We start from the raw sequence: 17,927 nt of genomic DNA, 5'->3' as shown, positions 1-17,927 counted from the left end.
GCAAGACAGGAACACAACCCCACCCGTTAGCAGAGAGGCTGCCTAAAATCATAAGGTCATAGACACCCCAAAACACACCACTGGACGTTGTACTGTCCACCAGAAAGACAAGATCCAGCCTCATCCACCAGAACACGGGCACTAGTCCCCTCCACCAGGAAGCCTACACAGCCCATGGAACCAACGTTAGCCACTGGGGGCAGACGTCAAAAACAACGGGAACTACGAACCTGCAGCCTGAGAAAAGGAGACCCCAAACACAGTAAGTTAAGCAAAAATGAGAAGACAGAGAAACACACAGCAGATGAAGGAGCAAGGTAAAAACTCACCAGACCAAACATATGAAGAGGAAATAGGCAGTCTACCTGAAAAAGAATTCAGAGTAGTGATAGTAAAGATGATCCAAAATCTTGGAAACAGAATGGAGAAAATACAAGAAACATTTAATGACAAAGTAGAAGAACTAAAGAGCAAACAAACAATGATGAACAACACAATAAATGAAATTAAAACTTTTCTAGAAGGAATCAATAGCAGAATAACTGAGGCAGAAGAAGGGATAAGTGACATGGAAGATAAAATAGTGGAAATAACTACCGTAGAGCAGAATACAGAATAAAGAATGAAAAGAATTGAGGACAGTCTCAGAGACCTCTTGGACAACATTAAACGCACCAACATTCGAATTTTAGGGGTCCCAGAAGAAGAAGAGAAAAAGAAAGGGACTGAGAAAATATTTGAAGAGATTATAGTTGAAAAGTTCCCTAATATGGGAAAGGAAGTAGTCAATCAAGTCCAGGAAGTGCAGAGAGTCCCATACAGGAAAAACCCAAAGAGAAACACACCAAGACCCATATTAATCAAACTATCAAACATTAAATACAAAGAAAAAAATTTTAAAACAGCAGGGAAAAACAACAAATAACATACAAGGGAATCCCCATAATGTTCACAACTGATCTTTCAGCAGAAACTCTGCAAGCCAGAAGGGAGTGGCAGGACATATTTAAAGTGATGAAAGGGAAACACCTACAACCAAGATTACTCTACCCAGCAATGATCTCATTCAGATTCGACAGAGAAATTAAAACCTTTACAGACAAGCAGAAGCTAAGAGAATTGAGTACCACCAAACCAGCTTTACAACAAATGCTAAAGGAACTTCTCTAGGCAGGAAACACAAGAGAAGGAAAAAGACCTACAATAACAAACCGAAAACAATTAAGAAAATGGTAATAGGAACATACATATCGATAATTACCTTAAATGTGAATGGATTAAATGCTCCAACCAAAAGACATAGACTGGCTGAATGGATAAAAAAACAAGACCCTTATATATGCTGTCTACAAGAGATCCACTTCAGACCTAGGGACACATACAGATTGAAGTTGAGGGGATGGAAAAAGATATTCCATGCAAATGGAAATCAAAAGAAAGCTGGAGTAGTAATTCTCATATCAGACAAAATAGACTTTAAAACAAAGACTCTTACAAGAGACAAAGAAGGGCACTACATAATGATCAAGGGATCAATCCAAGAAGAAGATATAACAATTGTAAATATTTATGCATCCAACATAGGAGCACCTCATTACATAAGGCAAGTGCTAACAGCCATAAAAGGGGAAATCGACAGTAACACAATCATAGTAGGGGACTTGAACACCCCACTTTCACCAATGGACAGATCATCCAAAATGAAAATAAATAAGGAAACACAAGCTTTAAATGATACATTGAACAAGAGGGACTTAATTGATATTTATAGGACATTCCATCCAAAAACAAGAGAACACACTTTATTCTCAAGTGCTCATGGAACATTCTCCAGGATAGATCATATCTTGGGTCACAAATCAAGCCTTGATAAATTTAAGAAAATTGAAATCATATCAAGTATCTTTTCTGACCACAACACTATGAGACAAGATATCAATTACAGGAAAAAAATCTGTAAAAAATACAAACACATGGAGGCTAAACAATACACTACTTAATAACCAAGAGACCACTGAAGAAATCAAAAAGGAAATCAATAAATACCTAGAAACAAATGACAATGAAAACAAGATGGCCCCAAACCTATGGGATGCAGCAAAGGCATTTCTAAGAGGGAAGTTTATAGCAATACAATCCTACCTGCTTTTCCACAGCAAAGGAAAACATAAACAAGGAGAAAAGTCAACCCTCAGAATGGGAGAAAATATTTGCAAATGAAGCAACTGACAGAGGATTAATCTCCAAAATTTACAAGCAGCTCATGTAGCTCCATAACAAAAAAACAAACAACCCAATTCAAAAAAATGCAGAAGACCTAAACAGACATTTCTCCAAAGAAGATATACAGATTGCTAACAAACACATGAAAGGATGCTCAACATCACTAATCATTAGATAAATGCAAATGAAAACTACGAGGTATCACCTTCACCAGTCAGAATGGCCATCATCAAAAAATCTACAAACAATAAATGCTAGAGAGGGTGTGGAGAAAAGGGAACCCTCTTGCACTGTTGGTGGGAATGTAAATTGATACAGCCACTATGGAGAACAGTATGGAAGTTCCTTATAAAACTAAAAATAGAACTACCATACGACCTAGTAATCCCACTACTGGGCATATACCCTGAGAAAACCATAATTCAAAAAGAGTCATGTACCACAATGTTCATTGCAGCTCTATTTACAATAACCAGGACATGGAAGCAACCTAAGTGTCCATCGACAGATGAATGGATAAAGAAGATGTATATATACAATGGAATATTACTCAGCCATAGAAAGGAATGAAACTGAGTCATTGATAGTGAGGTGGATGGACCTAGAGTCTGTCATACAGAGTGAAGTAAGTCAGAAAGAGAAAAACAAATACCGTATACTAACACATATATATGGAATCTAAAAAAAAAAAATGGTTCTGAAGAAACTAGGGGCAGGACAGGAATAAAGACGCAGATGTAGAGAATGGACTTGAGGACAAGGGGAGGGGAAAGGGTAAGCTGGGATGAAGTGAGAGAGTGGCATGGACTTATATACACTACCAAATGTAAAATAGATAGCTAGTGGGAAGCAGCCACATAGCACTGGCAGATCAGCTTGGTGCTTTGTGACCTCGTAGTGGTGGGATAGACAGGGTGGGAGGGAGACGCAAGAGGGAGGAGATTTGGGGATATATGTATATGTATAGCTGATTCACTTTTTTATAAAGCAGAAACTAACACACCATTGTAAAGCAATTATACTCAAAGATGCTAAAAAATAAATAAATAAATAAAAACATGGAGTTATCAGTGATATTTGGAAGAAGGCACCTGGTGACACTCGATGGGATTTGCCATAAGTTTGGCCAGAAAACATGGCTTTCCCAGTACAACTTGGCTATGATGAATGATGTACTACCTCTGAGCTCAGTCTTCTCTTGTGGGTGACTTTGATTACTTATCTTTCCTTCTTCATGTGTCCTACGTGGAAATGGTTCCTGACTCTGAATCTGACCATTACAATGGGGACTTACAGTCTTTCTGACAGGTGGCGATGCCGTTAGGTTCCCTTATAGGCCCCCTAGCTTTGTCTTGTATGGGGCTTGGTGAATATGGAGACATTTTTGGTTGTCATAGTTGGGTGGCAGGTAGGATGCTACTGGCATATAGTGGGGAGGGGTCTGCGATGCGGCTGAGCCTCCAAAGTGCACGGGACAGCACCCGTCCAGCAAGGAATTATGTGGCCTAATAAGTCAGTTGTGCTGAGGTGGTCTGTTTTCAATGGGTTGCTAAGAAATGTGAAAGATTTCAGGCAAGAGTGGTAGTGGGAGAAATGAAAAGCAGATATCTAGAATGAGAGGAAAGTGTGTGTATATGATGGGGAGGAAGTTGAGTAGGAGCTATAGAACCCATGTGTCTAAGGTGGTACCTGGACCCACCAATTTGAGTTTTGTAGATATTTTTGGAAGAAAATAAAATGACTAGGTTCACACATTGTATCCTGCTTTGTGCAGTTAACCATGTAAGATAAATATGTGCAACAAATAGTTGAAAAACTCGCAATATACCAACTGTCTTAAGTCATACTCTGAGGATTCTGGGAGTTGAAGATCCCCTTTAGGAATTAGGCTTAGCTCCTGGCAGACAGCAGGTGCTCAATAAATATTTGCAACCAGAGTGAGTTAAGGGGAAGAAGAGAGGGAAAGGGAATGGACTCAGAGGCCACTGGAGCAGCTGCCCTGTGTCTACCACACACAGTCCAACTCCATGGAAGTTCCCTGTTGAAGAAGGTCGCGAACTGTGGAGGACTTCTGCCATTAAGGCTTGTGTTTGCTGTCTTTACTAAAGCTGTGCCTGTGTCTACCCTGGGATCCAGCAGTTCCACTCCACAGCGTGCAATCAGCAGAAATGCTTACGCATATTTACTCAGTCATGAGCTTTCAAGAATGTTCACAGAAGTAGTACCATTCATAGTAGCCCAAACTGGAAGCTACCCAAATGCCCATCAGTAATAGAATAGATAAATAAATCCATTAAAAAAATTGCTAATGGACTTGAGGACACGGGGAGGGGGAAGGGTAAGCTGGGACGAAGTGAGAGAGTGGCATGGACATATATACACTACCAAATGTAAAATAGATAGCTAGTGGGAAGCAGCTGCATAGCACAGGGAGATCAGCTCGGTGCTTTGTGTCCACCTATAGGGGTGGGATAGGGAGGGTGGGAGACTCAAGAGGGAGGAGAAGTGGGGATAAATGTATATGTATAGCTGATTCACTTTGTTATACAGCAGAAACTAACACACCATTGTAAAGCAATTATACTTCAATAAAGATGTTAAAAAAAATTGCTAATGATGAAATATTTCCAAATACAATAGGGTATAAGAAAAATAGGCATTCTAGTTCCTACCACCCAGATTTAACAAAGGTTAACATTTTTCCTATTTGTTTGTTTTTATTCTTCTTCTTCTCCTTTTTAAAAATTTTTTATTTTTTATTTGAGAAATAGAACCTTCTGGTGGCCTTAGTGTTGGGGGCAGGGTAGAGGTGGGTGAGTGATGTACAGATACTGAAATGTAAGAGTGGGATGACCTGGGCTTTCTCTGCAGGTCTTCCCTTGACATGGAATGAGTTACCTGTCACTGGCACCTAAACATCAAGCAGAGTAGTCAGCGAGAACATCTCCTCATTAAAGATTCCGCAGTGCCACAGAAGAAATAGGAAGAAGCCATGCCTTTCACCTCTCCTGCTCTCTGAAAAATAAAACACTTTGCAGTAGTGTCCTTTAAGGACACAATGCCTCTTTCGTTGAAATATAAAAGAATTTGGCTTTTTCCATCAAACTGTGATTGGAATACCATGAATGTTTTGATTGCGCTGATGTGAAAAAAGAACCAGACAGGGTTTGGTGTTTTCAGTGATTGCTGTAATTGGTAGCAGGATCACATTCCCCCTTCTCTTCCGCTCAGGCTGGCTCATCAGGACGCAGAGGATTGAGAGTAACATTGTCATGGGGATAACCTTGAGTCTGCTCTGGTTTATATTAGAAGAAACATTTGCACACTTCTTTACTTAGTATTAGCATCATTGATGATGGTAATTTTTTTGTAACTCTCTTCCTGACTGTCATGAGGCCCATGGTTGAGACTGGTTCCCTTTACTGAGTGCTTGCTAAGTGCTAGGCCTAGTCCTAAGCCGTGTGTGTACGTTCTGTTTCCTCCTTGTAATAACCCCTGAGGTAGGCATTGTTCCTGTCTTCACCTACAAATGAGAAAACAGGTGTGGGGAGGTTGATTAGGTTGCCAGGGGTCACCCTGGGAGTGGCAGAGCCATGATTCACATCTCATTTTGCCCGACTCCAAAGCCAAGTTCTCAATCAATCGCTAAATGAGGTCCACTTGATATTGGTATTTAGGTTAACAGAACTGTAAAGTAGGAGTTAAGGTTCTGGGAATAGGATCTGGGCTGAGCACTTCCCAGTCCTATCTAATGCAGCCTCCTCTGAGTCTGAGGTAGGTGAGGCAGGCGGGCCTGCTCCAATTTCACAGATGAGGACTCTGGGGCCCTGCAGGCAGTGAACTTGCCCAGAGCCATACAACTAATGTTGGGCTGGATATTAACCAGGGTCTTTTGAAAACACACTCCAGCTCTTTATGCTGTGGTTCAGCTTGGTCTCTGACCACCTTGGTTGACCTTCAGCCCGGCACTTAACTGTAAGATTAATGCTGTTTCGCCATCTTTTAAATAGGAGTAGTACTACCTGTCTCACTTGTTAGAGATTATAGAGGGTTAGCTAGAAGTGTGTCTTTTAAAATTCTTGGAGACACACACCATTTAGATACATATTTATTTAATCACTGTGGTGCTTTATGATGTGAGATAATGCTTTTTTTTTTTTGGCCACAATGTGTGGCTTGCTGGATCTTAGTTCCCCAACCAGGAATTGAACCTGGACCACAGCAGTGAAACATCAACTCCTAACCAGTGGACTGCCAGGGAATTCCCGAGATAATGCTTACTTGTTAGATTTAGTTACATATAAATCTTTATTTTTGATATTCTGGTAAAGTTATTTGGTAAGTCACCTGGAAGTTGAAGACCTTAAGAGAGATTTTTTTCTGCACAGACTGAGTCAGTGTTTTTCTAGAGGCATCATAACTAACCTCAGCTTATTCTGGGTTGCTTTGAGGTGGCAGCTGCTCCCTGGTGGTTACCTGTTAAAGGCGCTAACTGGAGACACCCAGAAGGGCCCGACTCTACTGTCCTGCACAGGTGAGGCTGGCGGGTCTTTCCCCAGATGACATGTTTCCTTCCAAAATAGGTTCCTGTGCTGTTGAAAAGAAACTCAGTGGCCATCTTCTATAAAAGCGTGAGTATGACAAACTCTACTCACTTGGTTGGTAGGAAAATAGGATGGCAGGAAATACTGTATGTACGTACAGACCCAAACATAGCGCCTAATTCACAGAGAGCTCTCAATAAGTGACCTTCTTCCTCCCTCATTTGGCCTGTCAGAGGGTTCCCTCTTGCAGATTTTTTCCCCCTTTGACAGGCCTATTACAAATCTCATGACATGTTTAACCTTTACAACTTGTCTGTTTGCTCTCCCTCATGAGTGGGTCATTGTGAGGAAGGAGACCATCTGTCTTACAGATAAGTGGTGGTGTCCTGCCAGGTGGCCACTGTAGAAGCTCAGGCCTTGGGTTTAGGACTCATGTTATCTCCAGTCCTGGACTGACATACTTTGAAGCCACCGTCTGACTGAAAAACCACAGAGCTGCAAGTCGGTCAGCAAGTCTCCAGGGTGGCAAAGAAATAATTATCTCAAGCAAAAACGGATGGCACTTTAAGCCCTGAAGACGCAGAAAGGTTTGGGTCAGGACTCAGCATCTCAACAGCCCAAGAAAACTGTTCTCCTAACCTAGTTTTTCAGATGGGATTTTCGAGCTTCTATTTTTGACAACATTCCCGGTTATTGCCCTCATTGTCAGGAAGCTGGAGGTACATGAAGTTCAGCTTTAGGGATATAGCCCCTTGAAAACGTCAGAAATCTTTCGAAGCCTGAGGTGGTAGCCTCTATGGTAGAAATAGACCATGAGGTGGAAAGTTGTAGGATTCTTGGGTACCTCAGGTTGACGGCCTCTTAGGTCCCAATTATTATCTTCTTCCCTGAATTTAATAGAAAAAGAAAAAGCAAAGGGTAGAAGGAAAACTCAGAGTGGAATGTATTATATGCACTGACTGAGTCCTTCTTCTGAGAAAAGTGCGTGTCTTAATATCAGTGCTGAAAACAGTGACTGGCATGTAATAGGTACTCAATAAACGCTTGTGAAGAATAAGTGAAAGTCATGGTGTAATTACTGTAGGGAATTCAAAGATGCTGAAGAAATAGCCTAGGAATGTAGAGTACACCTGAGAAAGAGTGAGCAGGGAATTAAAGTTATCTGGTGCTGGGTAAATATGTTTATCCCCTTATTCTCAAACTTTCCCCCTAACCTTCCCTACCCCTCTATACCTTTAGAAAAAATAAAGACTTACTTGGAATCTGCTAGATTCCTCACTTGCTAGAGTGAGGCACATATAGCTGACTCATCTATAGCAGAAAGACACAGAGTTTAAGGCCAAGTATCACAGATTGGATTCTCTGGAAACAGATGCTGAGATAGAGCTTGGTGTGCAGAATATTTATATAAGGGGATCCACACCTGTGGAAGGGATGGGGAGGAAACAGGATTGGGCAGAGGGCGAAGCCAAGACTACAATGCAGGTCCAGGACGTCCCACCTGGTCCCTGGGGCTCTGGGGTATAAATGACCCATAGGATTTAGCTATGGTGAACTCACATGGCTGTGCCTTTTTGCCCCTGCCGTGGTTGGTCATTGGTGTCTGTGAGGTGGCTCTTTGCAGCTCTCCTGAAGGAGCTGAGAGCTGGAAGCTTCTGCTGATGCCACTCCCAGCAGCTGGAAAATCAATTCCTTCCTCATAGGGGGATCTGGCCGGTGCATCTCCACACCCACTGCACCAAGTGAGATTCTCTGGGGGTCCAGGCCTGCCTGCAAAGTGAAGAAATGTTTTGAGTCTTGTTCCAAGGGGGATCATAAGCTCTTTGGGAGCCTGAGATGTCAGAAACCCGTGGTAGAGGGTGACAGATGTGGCCCGGCTGGGGCTTGATTTGGGGACCAGGCCCAGCTCAGCATCACAGATTGAGGTGAAGGTGATGATGGGCACTTTGCTGAAGCTGGTCCTGCCGGTTCCTGTTCCGGTTCCGGTTCCGGTTCCGGATCCTGCCCTGCTAACTCTGCTCTCGCTGTTCCCCAGGCCAGATCACCCGGTTCTTCACGTCTCCTGGAACGACGCCGTCGCCTACTGCACATGGGCGGGGAAACGGTTGCCCACGGAAGCCGAGTGGGAGTACAGCTGTCGAGGAGGCCTGCAAAATAGGTACTTGGAGGGTCTCGTCTTTGCCTAACAGTATGTGGACCTTTTTCTAAATCTACGGAACTTACTTTGGCTGGACAGTTGATTTAAAACCCCAGCCAGATCGCAGCTTGCTCCTACTGGGCTTTCTTCCCGCCCGTGAAGTTACTTGGGGAACATGCATGCAGGGGTCACCACCCCCTGACAGTCTCCCAAAGCCATGTGTGCGGTGAGGTGGGCTACGGCAATTGAGCCCCCATCCCCGTGTCACATAGTCCTCCTTGGAGCCTCCTGGCAGGCTGCCTTGCTTTTTGGATTTTCTTATTTTAGGCATCTCCTGAAGCAGCAATATATCTTTGCTTCCAGAGCCATGAGACAGAAAACTCATGTTTGGGTCACATCTTCTAGGAAAGGCTCCTTAAAATAACGAAGGCTTTATAAAAAAGTGCGGTGTGATGTTGCCTGCTTCCATATAAGTCCAGGATGATGTCTGCTTTCCCAGCCTCCTATAAGCCCTTCTTTTAGTTCTGTGATTTATTTCAGGCCTCCTGAGTCCTCGGGAGAGACCAAGGTTGTTGTGAACTTGACATGAACTGGTTGTGCGGAAGTTAAAAAAAAAATCCTGATTAAAGGCTTTATGTATTTTTTTTTTTTTTTTTTTTTAAGTATAGCTCACTCGGAACAAGCAAGCAATGTTCTCTCTTTCACTGCCTTCCTCCTCTTGACTTTCGTCCAGAAGCCTGTGTCTGTTTGACAGGCTGATGCCTGTGTCTCTTCTGACAGACTCTTCCCCTGGGGCAACAAACTGCAGCCGAAGGGCCAACATTATGCCAACATTTGGCAGGGCGAGTTTCCTGTGACCAACACCGGAGAGGACGGCTTTCGAGGGACTGCGCCTGTGAGTAGCGAGGCTCGTGACGGATGGCGGCGGCTGCAGCGCACCCAGAAACCGCCAGCAATGGGTGAAAGCGCCGCTCACTCTCTGCCCACGTGCTGCCCCCTTCCTGCCTCCGTCCACCACCGCACGTAGCAAATACTAATAATTAACCAGACGTTCTTTTTCTGTAACACCTTTTTCTTTCTGATTCCATAATACGTGTTGTGGAAACTTTGAAAAAACAAGCAGTGTACAGGGGAGAAAATTGAAAGGATCTGGAATCCTACCACCCAGAGATAGGTAACCCCTGTTAACGTGTAGGTGCATTTCCTCCCATTCGTCTCCCGTGTTAATGATGCTCCTAATGGCTAGTAGTTAGTGAGTGCTTGCAGAGTGCCAGGCACGTTGCTGAGACATTTGCATGAATTATCTCATTGAATGTCTCTTCAGCTCTGTAAGGTAGGTACTGTTATCCCCGTTTTCCAGGTGAGCATGAGGCACACAGAGGTTAACTAACTTGCCCAAGGTTACACAGCTGGAAAGCAGCACAGCTGGGATTTGAACCAGGTCGGTTTGTTTTCAAAGGCCATGCTCTTAACTACCATAGATGCCAGCATAAATGTTTCTGGTGTATATGTGCCTATATATTTTTTAGATATTGCTTTTCGGTCATACTATAAATATTTAAAATCCTACTGTTTTTCCCTGTGTAATATCAGCAACATTTTATCTGTCATTAGCAGTTCTTCACAAATACATGTCTTTTAGCAGCTGGATAACTTGTCATTTGAATGAACCCTAATTTATTTATCTCTTATTTTTGCAAATTTACATTATATCTATTTTTCTGCTAAACAACAATGAACATCTTATGCATAGATATTAAATTGTATCTCCGATGATTTTTTAAAAAATTTTTATTGGAATATAGTTGATTGTGTTAGTTTCTGCTGTACAGCAGAGTGATTCAATTATACATATACATATATCCACTCTTTTTTAGATTCCTTTTCCATGTAGGTCATTACAGAGTATTGAGAAGAGTTCACTATCCTATACAGTAGGTCCTTATTAGTCTGATGATTTTTTAAAAGATAGATTCCTAACAGTGAAATTAATGAGTCAAAGACTAGAAAACTTTCTTGATAAGGGTTTCAGATATATAACCAAACTCTTTTCCAGACTGCGTATCACATGTTTCCCTCCACGAGTGTTCCTTTCTTTCTGCTCTTTTGTCAGCAAAACCATACATTAATGAAACAATGTTGAAAGCATTTCGTTTTCTCTTTTTTTTTTTTTAACATCTTTATTGGAGTATAATTGCTTTACAATGGTGTGTTAGTTTCTGCTTTATAACATAGTGAATCAGCTATACAGTTACATATATCCCCATATCAGCTCCCTCTTGCGTCTCCCTCCCACCCTCCCTATCCCACCCCTCTAGGTGGTCACAAAGCACCGAGCTGATCTCCCTGTGCTATGCAGCTGCTTCCCTCTAGCTATCTATTTTACATTTGGTAGTATATATTAGTCCATGCCATGCTCTCACTTCGTCGCAGTTTACCCTTCCCCCTCCCCATGTCCTCAAGTCCATTCTCTACGTCTGCATCTTTATTCCTCTCCTGCCCCTAGGTTCTTCAGAACCACTTTTTTTTTTAAGATTCCATATATATGTGTTAGCATATGGTATTTGTTTTTCTCTTTCTGACTAACTTCACTCTGTATGACAGACTCTAGGTCCATCCACCTCACTACAAATGACTCAGTTTCATTCCTTTTTATGGCTGAGTAATATTCCATTGTATATATGTGCCACATCTTCTTTATCCATTCATCTGTCGATGGACACTTAGGTTGCTTCCATGTCCTGGCTATTGTAAATAGAGCTGCAGTGAACATTGTGGTACATGACTCTTTTTGAATTATGGTTTTCTGAGGGTATATGCCCAGTAGTGGGATTGCTGGGTCATATGGTAGTTCTATTTTTAGTTTTATAAGGAACCTCCATACTGTTCTCCATAGTGGCTGTATCAATTTACATTCCCACCAACAGTGCAAGAGGGTTCCCTTTTCTCCACACCCTCTCCAGCATTTATTGTTTGTAGATTTTTTGATGATGGCCATTCTGACTGGTGTGAGGTGATACCTCATTGTAGTTTTGATTTGCATTTCTCGAATGATTAGTGATGTTGAGCATCCTTTCATGTGTTTGTTAGCAATCTGTATATCTTCTTTGGAGAAATGTCTATTTAGGTCTTCCACCCATTTTTGGATTGGATTGTTTGTTTTTTTGATATTGAGCTGCATGAGCTGCTTGTATATTTTGGAGATTAATCCTTTGTCAGTTGCTTCATTTGCAAATATTTTCTCCCATTCTGAGGGCTGTCTTTTCATCTTGTTTATGGTTTCCTTTACTGTGCAAAAGCTTTTACGTTTCATTAGGTCCCATTTGTTTATTTTTGTTTTTATTTCCATTCTCTAGGAGGTGGGTCAAAAAGGATCTTGCTGTGATTTATGTCATAGAGTGTTCTGCCTATGTTTTCCTCTAAGAGTTTTATAGTGTCTGGCCTTACATTTAGGTCTTTAATCCATTTGGAGTTTATTTTTGTGGATGGTGTTAGGGAGTGTTCTAATTTCATTCTTTTACATGTGGCTGTCCAGTTTTCCCAGCACCACTTACTAAAGAGGCTGTCTTTTCTCCATTGTATATTCTTACCTCCTTTATCTCTAATAAGGTGACCATATGTGCATGGGTTTATCTCTGGGCTTTCTATCCTGTTCTATTGATCTATATTTCTGGTTTTGTGCCAGTACCATACTGTCTTGATTACTATAGCTTTGTAGTATAGTCTGAAGTCCGGGAGCCTGATTCCTCCAGCTCCATTTTTCTTTCTCAGGATTGCTTTGGCTATTCGGGGTCTTCTGTGTTTCTATACAAATTGTGAAATTTTTTGTTCTAGTTCTGTCAAAAATGCCATTGGTAGTTTGATAGGGATTGCATTGAATCTGTAGATTGCTTTGGGTAGTATAGTCCTTTTCACAATGTTGATCCTTCCAGTCCAAAAACACGGTATATCTCTTCATCTGTTTGTGTCGTCTTTAATTTCTTTCATCAGTGTCTTATAGTTTTCTGCATACAGGTCTTTTGTCTCCTTAGGTAGGTTTATTCCTAGGTATTTTACTGTTTTTGTTGCAACGGTAAATGGGAGTGTTTCCTTAATTTCTCTTTCAGATTTTTCATCATTAGTGTATAGGAATGCAAGAGATTTCTCTAATTTTCTTCTAAGAGATTGCATTAATTTTGTATCCTGCTACTTTACCAAATTCATTGATTAGCTCAAGTAGTTTTCTGGTAGTGGCTTTAGGATTCTCTATGTATAGTATCATGTCATCTGCAAACAGTGACAGCTTTACTTCTTCTTTTCCGATTTGGATTCCTTTTATTTCTTTTTCTTCTCTGATTGCTGTCGCTAAAACTTCCAAAACTGTGTGAATAATAGTGGTGAGAGTGGGCAACCTTGTCTTGTTCCTGATCTTAGTGGAAATGGTTTCAGTTTTTCACCATTGAGAACGATGTTGGCTGTGGGTTTGTCATATATGGCCTTTATCATGTTGAGGAAAGTTCCCTCTATGCCTACTTTGTGGAGGGTTTTTATCATAAATGGGTGTTGAATTTTGTTGAAAGCTTTTTCTGCATCTATTGAGATGATCATATGGTTTTTCTCCTTTATTTTTTAATATGGTGTATCACACTGATTGATTTGCGTATATTGAAGAATCCTTGCATTCCTGGGATAATCCCCACTTGATCATGCTGTATGATCCTTTTAATGTGCCGTTGGATTCTGTTTGCTAGTATTTTGTTGAGGATTTTTGCATCTATGTTTGCATCTATGTTCATCAGTGATATTGGCCTGTAGTTTTCTTTCTTTGTGACATCTTTGTCTGGTTTTGGTATCAGGGTGATGGTGGCCTCGTAGAATGAGTTTGGGAGTGTTCCTCCCTCTGCTCTCAAACTCTGAAGAGTTTGAGAAGGCCAGGTGTCGTTTTCTCAACGCAGTCAGGAAAGGTGTCTTGTGGTGAGGAAATAGCACCTTACTGGGTTTGTTGTTACAGAGAATAATTTTCTTTCAACAATCTTTCAAACAGTTGTTATTTTTAAAATATTTGTATTTTTGTTTCACACGAATATATTTCTTCCAAAATGTATTTATGAATGTAGCACACATATGTTATTTGGAACATGACCAAATGATTCCAGAATTTCAACTGAAATAATAAACAAGTGAGAAAGACCGAGACATTGGAAAAGATGAAGAGTGAGGAGACACTTGACCTATCAGAACTTTAAAAATATTTTGAGCCATATAGTTAAAGCAATATAGTTTTATTTTTTTTGCAGAGTTAATATAGAAAAAACAAGTTGCATGAGAATATGTTGCCCTTAAATAGGCACATGAGTGCATATGTGTGTGCTTCTAAAATTCTATATGTATGAGTTAGGTATATGATAAAGGTACTGACACAAACCAATGCGAACTGGATGTATTATTCAACAGACAAAAGACTAATCAGGCCATCTAGAAGTTGGTTCTTCTCAAGTTTCCTTCAGGATCGCTTGTGCTCTCATGGGTGCATAGTTTTAGTCAGTAAAATGAGTGATTAGAGACCTCGGGGTCTAAACTATCTCAACCTTTTCTCAACCATTTCCTGGGTAAGAAGCCCAGCCAGTATCTCATGGGCCACCTTTTGTCGGCAGAACGGCGCTGCAGGATGAACAGAATAAGGTGCCCGATGAGGTTGCTCATGACCCCCCAGGAAAAATGATAGTTGGTGCAGAAACAAGACAGTGGCCATCACGTGGTTTGAGAAGGGCCTCGGCAGCCTGGATGTCCCTTTTCGATGGGAATCTGTGTGAAGTAGGGCCACTGCCCTTAGCCTTGAAGCCTATGGCGTGGGCTTCTGATGGGCCACACAAATTATATTAGCGCCTGCCAGTTTTCATAAAAGGCGATGAGAAGCTGTATTGGACAGTTATGAATATTTTACAGCACTTAATGGCTACAGAATTTCTTATCATTATTTAAGCACATGAGCCTCCAAGGAAAATAGTCATTTATTCTCAAGTCAGTGCACCTTTTCAGAAAACACCAGTTTCCGTATGAAATAAGGACAGATATTTAGAGTTGGAACATTTAACTGTGGGTTCAATAGATGTCTGCTTGGAGTATATTCAACAGAACTTACCTGAAGAAGTTGCCGTAGAAGTTCCTAAGACAAAATTAGAACAGTTACCAGGAGCCTGCAAATAACCAATTTGAGAAACAGGACCTGAGGAGAGAAAAAGCAGCAAGTTATAGAGAGACCACTTCCACCTGTGTTTGGAATGAGACTTGACAAGATCTGTACCTTTAAATTGGGACTGTTTACCCAGAGAATTATCTCGTCCTTCTTAGCTGCCTTGTTGTGTCCACAGGCCCTGGTCAGTTGAGAGCAGGAATTGAACTTTAATGATAGGATGGACTACAGTGAAATAGCTCCCTCCTCTGCTATTTTATGTATTTTATTATTTTCACTCTGGTTGTAAACTGAGCAGATTATTCTGACCACAGTGAATTTGAAGAATTAGATTTGTATTTGGTTAGGCCTCGGTTGTACAGTTATTAGTATGTTTTGGTTTTCATGGCTATCAGCTCATTCACCTGAAAATAAACATGTTTGAAGTATTTCTCAGGTACATTTGTCTTCTTCTGAGCTTTCTGGAAGGAAGCTTTGGTTGGTGTGATTAATTTAACCATGAGCATTTAAAATTTTTATACTCTGTGTGGTAATTTTGGGGGTGGTGGCCTCCTGATTTTACCTCACTTAAACGTCATTGTTTAAAGAGGGATAACCCCTCAAACCTTTGAGTAGATGCTCTTATTTCCTCATCTTATGGCTTAACTGCTCCAGATAGGCTAACTTGCTTGCCCAGTGGTTTCTGTGTGTTGGCACATAAAGCGGACCTCAGGCTGACTGACCTGAGAGCCCCTCCACTTGTCTGCTCTCTGAGCCTGAGAAATGATTCCTTCTTCCAGAACGTTCGTTCCACCTCACTTGCTCTCGCATCCCTTGCTCCTTCCCTTCTTTCCCTGAAATAACTTATTTTCTTCTTTTCCTTCCTTCTCTTTCCAGCTGTTATTCTGTCTTGCTCTTCCTGATCATCTCCAAATTCTTGAAAGGACAGTGTATCCTCTGGCCTTTCCTCCTTTACTGTCTCTCTGACTTTTGAACTCTGACCTCAATTCCCACAAGGTACCTCTACCTTTGTTGAGAAGGGTTCACCTTCAGCCCGAAATCTCTCCCTCTTGGGAGTTCCTGCACCTTTTCTTTCATTATGTTACCTTACTCATCCCACCCTGCCTTTCAGGATTGGATTTTTTTTTTTTGGTATCCTCCTCCTTTCTCCCTCATTAAAGCTTGTTCATGTCTATGTCATCAGACCCTTCCTGCTTTCAGTCGACACGCATGGAGTTACTGAATGAAGCAATGAATAGGTACCACTGTTTCCATAATGAATGCTGAGTAAGGAAGCAGAGTGGTAAAAATTTTCAGCTTTCCACCTTGCCTGGATTAAGTTTTTTTTGGAGTAGCTTCATAACTTTGAAGTGCTCTGAATTGCCCAAGTATCAGATGCTTCCATATTTATGTGTCGATCTAAAACCATCTGAAGCCAAGTAGAAGTGAATGGTATTCCTTTTAGTTCTACCTCATTAATTGGGAAAAAAACATGGATTTAAAAAAAGATTTTTAAAAAAGAACCCCAAAGATACCTTAATATTTTTTTCATTTAAAAAATAAAAGTTTTCTTCATGTATAAGAATTTCTATTACAATATGTTAGGAAAAATTTTGAGTCCCTAAAATAGCAAAACTGTTCTGTACATATTTACTATTCAGTCAAAGATTTTTCTCTCGTCCTCCTCCCCATCCTCCTTCTTACACAAGTAAGTACCATGTCTGTGACAGTATTATGTGGCAGACTGTCTGGTCTGCCTTTGAAATGTGATCAGACTACTTGCTGAAGAGCCTGTGCAGCTTACCTCATACTTCCAGGTGCCAGAGATTGCAAACCCTCTATGTATTACAGATACGCTTGGCAGTGAATTCACATTTTCTTTATAAAAACAAGTCCCCTCAGTGTTGCGATGATAACGACTGAGGCGTAAAGATAAGCTGGAGGGGGCTGGTGGAGAGGACAGAATTGGCTTGAGGTCTCTCAGTGCTAAAAAGACATCATGGCCAGCAGAGCTCAGCTCTGGTGACAAGACTGATACCGGGTCTAATATGGTGTTTCTGTTATGCTTTTGAAGGTCGAAAGATCGTTTACCCCTCACTCCCCAGTCAGATACAGATTTGACTTATGATCAGTACTAGTCTCTCTATTAGGAATAATTTCATTGACTTTCCTACCATGTAATGTAAACTCTTCTTAGGTTTCTAAACTCTCTTTGAGAGCTCAAAGCTGAAAAATATCTTTCTTTGTTTCTACATTGGCCAGATTGTATTTTCACTGTTGGAATGAGAATTAATATTCATACTTTAAGAGTTCTTTGTGCATTTTTGTACCAAAGAGGTTTTCTAGACAAGGTGAGTACTTTGACAACATTTCCCCCTTTTTTTAATTTTTAGGTTGATGCCTTTCCTCCCAATGGTTACGGCTTATACAATATAGTAGGGAATGCCTGGGAGTGGACTTCAGACTGGTGGACCATTCACCATTCTGTTGAAGAAACCATTATTAACCCAGTGAGTATCAGTCTCTGAGTATGTATTGTGAAAAGGTTACCTCCATCCCCTGGGCAGTCTGTGGCAGCAATTTCATGTGTTTCGGGTATTTATTTTCTATTGACATTAATCTTGGAATTTCCCCAAAGGGATATGAAGCACTTGTCTCTTATTTCAACCTTAAAGCATTGTGTAGACATGTCTATGGACATTTTATATGCTGCTGGATTGTGATGGTGATAATGATTTGAGGGAATCTGTCTATAACTTTAGAAATTATTTCAGCCTCATAAAAGTGATCAAAGTGAGATATATAAATAAGTATGCAAGATTCATTAATGTTTATTAATAACTAGTGAGATCTGGTAGATGGCGTTTATCAT

At 41.0% G+C, this 17,927-nt stretch overlaps 1 protein-coding gene across 9 annotated transcripts in view; it reads left to right on the top strand.

Annotated features, from left to right (window-relative positions):
* Nucleotides 1-17,927, top strand: part of SUMF1 (sulfatase modifying factor 1) — a 140,781-nt gene that overhangs the window by 55,226 nt on the left and 67,628 nt on the right. For 6 of the 9 annotated variants that reach the window (XM_059940219.1, XM_059940223.1, XM_059940222.1 and 3 more), the window contains exons 4-7: nt 6,675-6,757; nt 8,803-8,925; nt 9,685-9,799; nt 17,449-17,565. In XM_059940219.1, the coding sequence (XP_059796202.1) occupies nt 6,675-6,757; nt 8,803-8,925; nt 9,685-9,799; nt 17,449-17,565 (438 nt within the window). The remainder of the gene's footprint in view (nt 1-6,674; nt 6,758-8,802; nt 8,926-9,684; nt 9,800-17,448; nt 17,566-17,927) is intronic. The other 3 variants (XM_059940224.1, XM_059940218.1, XM_059940225.1) reach the window with 1 other exon arrangement.

The sequence above is a fragment of the Balaenoptera ricei genome, chromosome 11 (genome assembly GCF_028023285.1).
Source record: "Balaenoptera ricei isolate mBalRic1 chromosome 11, mBalRic1.hap2, whole genome shotgun sequence".
Lineage (NCBI taxonomy): Eukaryota > Metazoa > Chordata > Mammalia > Artiodactyla > Balaenopteridae > Balaenoptera > Balaenoptera ricei.
This window is presented reverse-complemented; position numbering and strand designations above follow the sequence as displayed.